General features: G+C 41.7%; 1 protein-coding gene across 8 annotated transcripts in view; it reads left to right on the top strand.

The window, feature by feature from the left end:
• The first annotated feature begins 513 nt into the window (after positions 1-513).
• MSI2 (musashi RNA binding protein 2) overlaps positions 514-10,258 on the top strand; it is a 1,055,328-nt gene continuing 1,045,583 nt past the window's right edge. For all 8 annotated transcript variants that reach the window (XM_063953648.1, XM_063953647.1, XM_063953646.1 and 5 more), the window contains exons 1-5: positions 514-1,205; positions 1,531-1,571; positions 1,820-1,901; positions 2,773-2,857; positions 6,174-6,215. In XM_063953648.1, coding sequence (XP_063809718.1) covers positions 1,144-1,205; positions 1,531-1,571; positions 1,820-1,901; positions 2,773-2,857; positions 6,174-6,215 — 312 coding nt within the window. In that variant the 5' untranslated portion in view covers positions 514-1,143. The remainder of the gene's footprint in view (positions 1,206-1,530; positions 1,572-1,819; positions 1,902-2,772; positions 2,858-6,173; positions 6,216-10,258) is intronic.

Genomic DNA, 10,258 nt, shown 5'->3' with positions numbered 1-10,258 from the left:
AACGGTCAGTTGACACCCAGGAATGCCCACTTCCTGTCAATTACTCTGCGGCGGACATTGCGAATGAAAAGTCTCGCTAGATCTCGTGTAAAACTACATCGGCCGTTGTGAAAGTACGCATGCGCAGAAGTGCCGCTTTTTCACTTAATCGCTGCGCTGCGAACATTTTTATCTAGCGATCAACTCGGAATGACCGTCATAGACCTGGGACGAAAACCATGTCTGGGAAGCTGTGCGCTTGTATTACTTGGGTTATATGGAAATATCAGAGTGTACATGATGAAGCTGGGATGAGTCAACTAATAATGACATGTGCACACTTCCAGTTACCTCCAGTATACACGGCAGTATGTCTTTAGAACTTCCACATGCATTTCCAGTCAGAAATGTAAAGGATTAGTGTTCGCACTGGTAATGTGAGAGGCGCTGACAGCCCCTTACTACGCCGCTGTCAGTGCGTGTGTCCGGGAAGCCTGTGCGCGGACAGAGAGATGCCCCGCATGTATGTTTACATTCATCACGCTGCTGCTGCTGCTACAGCGTGGCGAGGGAGCCGTCAGCAACCGCTCTGTCAGGCTCCATCCCGCAGCAGCCCTCACTAGCGCCGCTCATACCCAGCACATCCCGCGCTGTCACCGCCGCCACAGCTGCCTCATCCCGCCGTGCCCAGGCTCCGGCGCACGTCACGGACACTATCACTATCATCATTGTTGTTGTTACTGGCCAGAGACTGGAGCCGGGCAGGTGGGACGGGAGCGTGATGTCACCGTGGATGGGCTTCGCCACGTTCTAGCAGCCCTCCCACGGAGGAGGAGAGGGCCGGGCTGTCACCGTGGGCGGGAGAAGGAGGCAGAGCAATGCTGAGCTGATCCCACGTGTGACGAGCTTCTTCCCGGCTCAATAATATTCTCTTAGCGGCTCCTGGCTTAGCTGCTGCTGCTGCCTGAGAGGCAGAGACCTGATACCCAGTCCCGGAACCTGAGTGCGGACAGCCTGCCCCCTGCCTGCCTATGCGCCGGACTGCTGGCACCCTACCCTCACCTCACTGTCCTGCCGCCGCCGCCTCTGTGGATTCATATTTTGGGTTTTGTTTTTATTTTATTTTTTATTTAGTTATTTATTTTTTAACTGCTTAGAGGGGACATGGAGGCAGACGGGAGCCAGGCCACCTCCGGGAGTCCGAGCGATTCTCAGCACGACCCCGGGTAAGTTGCATGGGATGGTGCCTCGGCGGCTGGCAGATGCCGGTGCCCCCGCGGCCACTCTCCTGTAAAGGGCAAGTGCAGCAGGGGGTGTGAGGGAGAGGGGGCACGGAGGGGGCAGGCAGGGCATCCCCCGCTGCTGCTGCCGCCGCCGCTGCTTGGTGCCATAGGCAGCAGCAGGGGCCTCCCCTCCTCTCCCGGGCACCCTCTCCGCTGCCTCCTCTCCCTGCCTCGCCGCTCTCCCTTCTTGTAGCTTTTGTAAGTTACACGTCAAAATGGCCGATCTGACATCTGTGCTGACTTGTGTTCTGTTTTCCTCCCCTTCTAGTAAAATGTTTATCGGCGGCCTGAGCTGGCAGACCTCCCCAGGTAAGGCTGCTCGGATGCCCCTTTGTAGCTCTTTGTTACACGGTGCCAGCTTCCTCCTCTCCCCTTCCCCTCTCTCCTCTCCTCTGCCTCCCACTTCTCGCTCTCCTTATTTATTTATTTCTCTTTTCTGAGTCCTCTATTCGACCCCTATCGCTATTTGGGGCTCTATAACCGTGGGATGGCTGTGGGTGGGCTGTGCTGCTGCTTGCCCATTGCTTATAGCTGTCATGTCTCCTGTTTGTGCACAGATAGCCTCAGAGACTATTTTAGCAAATTTGGAGAAATCCGGGAATGCATGGTGATGAGAGACCCCACCACAAAGCGATCCAGGTAATCTCCGTCTACGTCTCCTTCCTGCCAGAGCATCTTTTAACTTCTGAGCAGTCTCTTAGATAGATGCAGTGTGGAGAAGTGGCCTAAGGGGAAGATGCAGTCTCCAGCTATACCTCAGCTGTCAGGCACACACCCCCTCGCCTCACTGCCTTCTCTCCCAATTCTCCCTGCCTGCTCATCACCACCGCCACACTGTTTGTTGGCTTTATAATCTGTGCTATAAACCCCCCACCTCCAAAAACACACAAACTTAAAAAAACAATCAATTGTATAACTCTTCTTCCTCGGACTGCTTTTAGTGATGTTAGTTGATTATTATTTTTCTCTATTAAATCTCTGAGGGAACTACCTATCCAAGACTCACTTTAGTGGTTGATACTCCCCAATCTACCCAGTGCAAAAGTTCTGGCGTTACATTGATTTCTGTAACGTTTTTATTTGTAACAAGTTCTAGTCGTGGTGTTATGACGTCTGAAGTTTTCTTCTTGCTTAAAACTATTCCCATGGCATAATGGAAATATATTTCTAGATGTATTCTATAACCATAAGATTTCTAGGATTTTTTTTTTTTTTAGCACACTTTATCCACCCTATTTCACAGTTTAATTTACATGCTGTTGAAAACGAACCATAAAAAAACCTTTGTACAGAACAGTTCAGCTCTCATAATCCAGCATATTCTCAGTTCCTCTGTCAGTTTACCTATTACTGCTTTGAAAACACAAGAGAATTTCACCTCTGATATTTGATACATATATTAAAAAAACCTGTAAATGAGATAATTTTTTCTTTTTTTTCTTTCTATGTTGTATCTGTGCTCTATGTTTAGCACTCATTGTCGTTTCTCTTGTTCTTTGTCTGATTTCAGAGGCTTCGGCTTTGTTACGTTTGCAGATCCTGCAAGTGTAGATAAAGTATTAGCTCAACCCCACCATGAATTAGATTCCAAGACGGTATGTTGTGCTTTTTTATTTTTCAAATTAATGTCTTATTTTTGTTTTTTGTTTGTTTTTATTCTGCAATGTTGTGCGTATTAGGCACGTTTCAAGAACTAGTCCTTTTCCTGGACCATACTGTGGATATAATGGTCAGGCTAAAGTTTTTGCTATATGTGTTGCTTCTTGTGTTCATCACCTGTATATTTCCACTGCTTCTAAGTCCACAGTTAGATTGCAGATGTTTACAGTTAGAGATCTGTTTAATTGGCTGTTTTGCACATAAATCTCAGATTATAATACTTGTACTGATATTTTTTATTATTTCTCCCTCCACGCCCACCACAATATAGTTTAGCAAAACCTAATATGGTTTGGGGTTAAGGAGTTAGACTACATTTTAAGGCTTTTCTTTTCAAAGTCGTTAAATCAGCATCCTTCAATGTATGCTTTAACTTGTTTGTTGTGTTGTTGAAACCTACAGGTCCCATTATGCATAATTTTAATTTCAATGACTACTACAGGCCTGCCACTGCTGTCTGTACATCTTGCTTATGTTCTGTGTTTGCAAAGATTAAAAAAAAAACCCATAGGCTTTTCTGCTCACGATTACCTAGTGTAATTATGCTTTAACAAAGCTCGGAAAAGGCACACTGACAAAAGATGTTTTGCTGGTACCCTACTTAATGAGGAGGGAAAGGTGAGCTAATTACTCTGATTAGATAAGATTTTTTTTTTCTTTCTTTTTTTTTTTTTACAACTGTCAAATGTCAGAATTTTAACTCCGCATTCAGTCACTGTATTTGTCCCAAATACTGTACATAGTGTAGCTTATAAGGTAATATAGCCTTTATTTAGAAAAGCAGTAACACACAAATGATAGATATTTACTATCCATCATGGTGACTGTTAATTACTGATAAATACACATGCAAATATAATTTATTTTTATTTTACTCCCACTTATGTGTTATCACCATTTTCCAGCTAAACAGAAAATACTCCACTAGATCTATAATTAAACCTTTTATACCTGCTAATATTTTCACAGTCCTTTGTTTCATGTTCATTACATTTTGTTTGTGGCTGGTGATTTTGTTGTTTTTTTGGCATCAGTAGAGATGAAGTCTGTCTACAGACCAGATTGATAACCTGTTTCTCATTAAAAAAATAAAAATAAAATAAGTAGTAATAATAAGCATATTGTAAGAAAATTATAAGTAGGTCGAGACCTTAAAATTAGCGCTGGATTTCCGCTCTTATTGGATACGTAACCACAAGTGAAAAGCTAGGCAGTTTAGGTTTAAAAGTGAATTGTATGGTTGCAATTTTCACCACATTTTTGATTATTGTTAATGTTGCGCTATCTAGTCTTTGACTCGTGTTTTAACATTCAGTGCAGGAAGCAGCTCGATTGGTTTTTGGCACGGAGTCACCGCTCTTGTTTACGCTTGCGTTAAAAGCTTTGATTTTAGGTAATGGTTCACAAACCTCAGAAATTGTCATAGCATTTTTTTTTCTAGAGGATTTGTAGATACAGTAAGTAGAATTTGTTTGACTAACTCTTCTATTACTTGGTAGAAGTATATTCAATGTAATATTGGCAGGTGTTCAGGAGGTGAGTGATTTCCATGCAAGCAAAAAAAAAAAAATTATATATATATATACACTTTATCAGTGTCAAAATGTGAAAGCAGACCACTATTCTCCCTATGAAATGTAACAACAGCAAGGTGAAAGTTAAATTTGAAATTAATGGGGCTATTGATCAGAGCTTGGACACACATAAAGTACACATAAAGTATAAATCAGCTCCTGTCATGTTTCAAACATAGCCTGTAGTATGACAGTTAAATGATGCTTGGTTAGTACTTTGTCTCTCCACTGTATCTCTCCCCAAGCTTTGATAAATATCTCTCTTTAGTACTCTAATGTAAAGTCAGCTGCTGAGGTAGTGAAGTGTTTTTAAAGTGAATGTCTAAATTGCTTCAACTACTGTATACTGTACATCTTATTTGCCTGAATGGAAAGATCTCACCTGTTGCATTGCCTCTTTTTTTTTTTTTTTTTTTTGTATTTAGCCTCCTCTTCTTGTTAATGTAATGTTGGTGGGTAGGGTATTCTACTGTTTGTCTCATGAAAGGAAAAGCAAGGATTAATGGCTCATATTTAAGGCTATACGTAATGTAGCTTGCATAGTGCTACATACATGAACCCTTTCTAGAACAGCAGAACAGTGACACCTGCCCTTTGTGTGTGGTGGTTTTGTTTATCAGTATTGCACCATTGTCTTAGGCCTGTTTTGTTGATGATTTGTACTTAAGAGATCCTTCATCCGTGTTCTACTACTGGGATAAAAGTAATACTCCAACCTCCCCACTTGTGTTAGGAAGCAATTGCAAAGGCTGAATTTTTTTTCTCACATATGAGGTAATGGATCTCCATGTGGGACTGATCGGCACCTGTTGCACTTGTGTTGCTCTATTAGAAAGTATGGGCACAATATTAAATATATATTTGTGATTTCCAAGTAAATTGGGGGAGGAAAAACCTATTGCTACAGATTTTCTCAGTGGAGCTGCTTAGATTTGTGTTTATCTCAGAAACATTTTGAAGGCTTACACATAGCTTCTTGCCAGCCACAACATTTGCTTATTTCAAGTCCTCTAGGGAAAATCCACTTATTTATTACTAAACTGTAATAGACTGCATGTCGCTTTTTAGCAGAAGGGATTTATGTTTTGAAGCAGGTATTGGCATCCGTATTTGTACATGTTACTAGTGATTACATTGAAACAGCAGCATTTTGCATTGCAGACAGCACGGAGTTGTGGCTGTGAAAGGGTTGAGTTTTTTTATTTTTCATAGATTAATCTGCTGGGTGAAGGTTTCTATCCAGAATTGTTTGAACATCCCTCTGCAGAATGGTGCAATATGAAGTACATGCAAATAACTTGAAGTTTTTAGCTGTGGGGCTGAAACATCTGTTCAGCACACTGAGCGAGAGAGAAGCACTTTGTTATATGAATATCACTAGGTCTCTTGTGTGCTCTGGAGTTCTAATTTTTCAAAACATTTTAATAAAGGAAATCAATGTCATTTCACTTTATAGTGTTTGTAGCAAGCTATTAACCCCTTTGACTTTGTCAGGGCTGCAGAGCATTACAGTGTACGCTATTATGTCCTTCTAACAGTATTGTGATAAATGTCCATAATACCACCCTTAAATAAGAGCCATTAATCTCAGTGGTGGAAAAAAAAATTAATGCAAGTCGCTCACTGATTTTATTTTTTATTTTTTCTTTCTTCCTTCTCTGTGTCCCATCCCTTTCAGATTGACCCCAAAGTTGCATTTCCCAGAAGAGCGCAGCCCAAGGTAAGTAGGAGGATCAATAATAGGATTTTCGGCACACAGAGCGTCATTGTTACCAAGCAGTTCATGTTTCAAACAGAGAATTGGAGATGAAAGCTTATAAAGCTGGAGCGCATGGCGTCTTAAGGGTATCAGCATATGGCTGGGAAACTACAGGAGAGCTGTGGTGTGAGTCTCCAGTTTAACTGCCTCCTTACTGGGCCAAAGCATGATTGCCTTATAAAGTTTGCTTAAGATAGCTGTGTGAATATAGACATATAGCTGAAATGACGTTACTTTAGATGTGCATCATTTTATTTGTGCATTTGGGTACAAAATTTCTAGTCATAAAATATTTTGAGATTGTCTCTTGAAGATTGTGTGTTTTTTTTTTTTTTGGTCTCCCCCCCCCCCCCTCTTTCTCTTATGTAAAACATTGTTGAAACGATTTATGCTTAGGGAAGTGTGATTTTCTTTATTTCTTTTTTAAACTCTGGCATATTAAACTTGTTTTCACAGCTAAGCTTCATGTGTAAAATATCACACAATTTTGCTGATTGTGTCTCTGGAATTTAATTGATTTGGTATGTTAATGATGACATGTAGCTGGCCTGTTAAGTGATGGTAGGAGTACGCAGATAAGTTTGGGCAGAAGATAGTCTGAAGCCACTTTAGGTTCTTAATCGGCTTAGTCCTAATAGCAGTAATGGTTCCGTAGTTTTATTTGTAATCTGCATTTTTATCTGATAAAGGATAAAGAAGGTGGCCCTCAAACTGGCCCATAACTTTTTACTCTATACTTGTAGTTAACGGTTTTGCTATTTGAGCCTTATTGAAGTTAAGCGTATACTGCATTTTTAGCTGGTCATTCTTGTCAACCCTGGTTAGTTTGAACTGAATTGGCACGTTATACAACAAAATTATTATATAGTTGTAATTTTTGTATATTTTGCATGCAAAATTTAGCATCCTGCCGGATCAGAATTCTGCCCTCTACTACTTCAGCCTTTGTCATCGATGTACAGGAAGTATTTGCTCCTTGTGATTATGGCCGTTCTGCTGGCCAGAACCTGAATATGTGGTCATTTGGCCTTTTTAATACTAATAAAGGCCAAATAGTTGAATTGTAGGCTGGGTATACACTATACAGTTATCTTTGTAGACCATTTGTCCAAGTTGGCTGGTTGGAATGAAAATCTGGTAATGTATAGGTGCAAATGACAATCGGCCATTTCCTCCCAAACACTGGAAAATGGACATATATGATTGTTCAGACAAATTGGTTAAATCTCAGATTTAACCAATTTGTCTGACAGACCGTTTTTGTCCATTTGCCAGATAATTGTATACTGTATGCCCTGCGTTAGGGGTGTGGCCACAATATGATTTTGTGTGAAAGACTTGGCTGTCAGTGCCTGCTGCAACTTTCCAGATTGCCTTGGCAGTGAATGGGTAAAACATAACACCTCTGGGTATTGTTCCTTGAATACAAATAAAGTAAATATTTGGTTGTATCCTATTTTGCACTTGTTCAGCAAGTCCTGTAACACAAGAAATTGTGAATAGCTAGAGTAGTTTTAGTCTGTTGACCCACCCTGTGCAATTTGTTCTTTGTTCAATTAGCATTTCAATCAGGTGACCAAATGTTCAGAGGTAGGCCTGTTCCTAATCAGAGACAGTATTTCTTTAGAGTCAGTTTAGGGGTCAGCTTGCTGGGGCTAGCTTGCTGGAATTTATTAAGTGTGGAATTAATAAGTGTGTTATCCGAACAGTTAAAAAAAACAATTGAACAAACATTGAAAAACATCAAGAAAAGGTAACTTACTTTAACAACTTACTCTAACTCCACTTAACCCATAAAATACAAACAACCTCAGCATGTTCATCAAACTACTGTTTCTAATTTCAATTCATGGAATTCTCACCAAATTTAACACATTCTACACTCACCCTGAAACTCACCCCACTGTACACATTACAGCTTCTATTCTCCACTCCCCTCTTCTAAACACTCATGAGATTTATACTTTCCTCTCTGCAAGTACTGTGACAACCGCAATTGGCCACCAGTACAAACACTCGCAAACATCCACCAATACTTATCTCACTCTTCTGCTTTTATTAGCTGGTGGCATCACCAAATCCAGGCCCCAACCACCTTTCCCTCTCACACTCTGCTGTCTCAAAACAACATAGAAATCCATCTAACCTCATAAATATCACGTGTCTCCCATCCCCCTCCAAATCACTAAAATGTGCCTTATTGAATGCACGCTCTGTTTGTAACAAATTAACATCCATCCATGGCCTCTTCATGTCTCACAACTTTAATCTGCTGGCTATAACAGAAACATGGCTCACACAATCAGACACTGCCTCCCCTGCAGCACTGTCACATGGTGGTTTCCACTTCTCACACACATCTAGGCCTAATAATAGTAAAGGTGGTGGGGTCGGAATCTTACTGTCACCGTTTTTCACATACACTGTTCTACCTCAGGTTCCATCACTCGCATTCACCTCATTTGAAGTTCACTCTATCAGGATTTTCACCCCCTTCTCTCTGCGTGTTGCAGCTATCTATTGCCCTCCTAAACAACAATTTCTAGAAGATTTTTCTGCCTGGCTCCCACACTTCTTATCCTCTGACATCTCTACCATCATTATGGGCGATTTCAATATAGCTCTTGACAGTCCACAATCTGTTCATGCATCCAAACTCCTCTCTCTAACCTCCTCTCTTGGCCTAACCCAATGGTCCAACTCCTCTGCTCACCAGGAGGGCCACTGCCTTGATCTTGTGTTCACCAGGCTCTGCTCAGTTTCCGAATTCACTAACACTCCTTTCCCTCTCTCTGATCACAACCTGATCACCTTCACAATCTCTTCTATTACTTTAAATTCTAGGACACTAAAACCAAGCAAGCCTCCTCTAACCCGCAGAAATACTAACAATATACATTTTCAACAACTTTCCACTTCTCTGCAACAACTGCTCTCACCAATCTCTACATTTACTACACCTGACACTGCTGTATCACACCTGCACCAGACCCTAGCACCTGCACCAGACCCTAGAGAGTGCCCTTGATGAAGTGGCTCCAGCTACCCATCACACTCCACGTAGGCTTAGATGCCAACCATGGCACTCTAAATCAACAAGACACCTACAAAAACTGTCACGTAAAGTAGAACGTCAGTGGCGGAAATCTCAGAATCCAAGTGACTTTCTCACATATAAGACTACCTACCACTCCTATCGTCAGGCCCTGGACACTGCCAAACAAACATATTTCCAATCTCTCATCTCTTATCATGCCAACAACCCCAAGCGACTTTTTAATACATTTAAATCACTTCTTTACTCTCCCTCACCTCCCCCACTAGCTACTATCCGTGCACAAGAACTTGCTTCCTACTTCAAGGATAAGATTGATAAAATTCGAGATGAAATGGTATGCTCTAACTCAGCCAGTGACCTGCTCAATTCCCTACCTGAACCCTCTGGCACTTTCTCTTCATTTGATCCCACAAGTGAAGATGAAGTATCAACACTCTTTTCATCCTCCTACTCCACTACCTCTCCTCTTGATCCTATACCCTCACAGGTCAGTAAAACTTTGTCTCCTGTGCTTATCCCAACCTTAACTAAAATCTGTAATCTTCTCTCTCTCTCTCTCTCTCTCTCTCTCTCTCTCTCTCTCTCTCTCTCTCTCTCTCTCTCTCTCTCTCTCTCTCTCTCTCTCCTGGTATCTTTCCCTCTCTGTTTAAACATGCAGACATTACTCCCATTCTAAAAAAACACAACTCTGACCCAAACACACTCTCTAACTACCGTCCCATTTCTCAGCTACCCAGTCCCTCCAAGCTACTTCAGAGGCTTGCCTACGCTCGCCTTACACTCTTTCTTACCTCGCACAACTTATTGGACCCACTTCAGTCAGGCTTTCGTGCCCAACACTCCACAGAGACGGCACTGACCAAAGTAGTGAATGATCTAGTCACTGCTAGATCAAAAGGCCATTACACACTACTTATTCTTCTAGATCTCTCTGCTGCTTTTGACA

Source organism: Pseudophryne corroboree, chromosome 2, assembly GCF_028390025.1.
Source record: "Pseudophryne corroboree isolate aPseCor3 chromosome 2, aPseCor3.hap2, whole genome shotgun sequence".
Classification (NCBI taxonomy): Eukaryota; Metazoa; Chordata; class Amphibia; order Anura; family Myobatrachidae; genus Pseudophryne; species Pseudophryne corroboree.
Note: the sequence above shows the minus strand (reverse complement) of the source record. Positions and strands in the feature narration are given on the sequence as shown.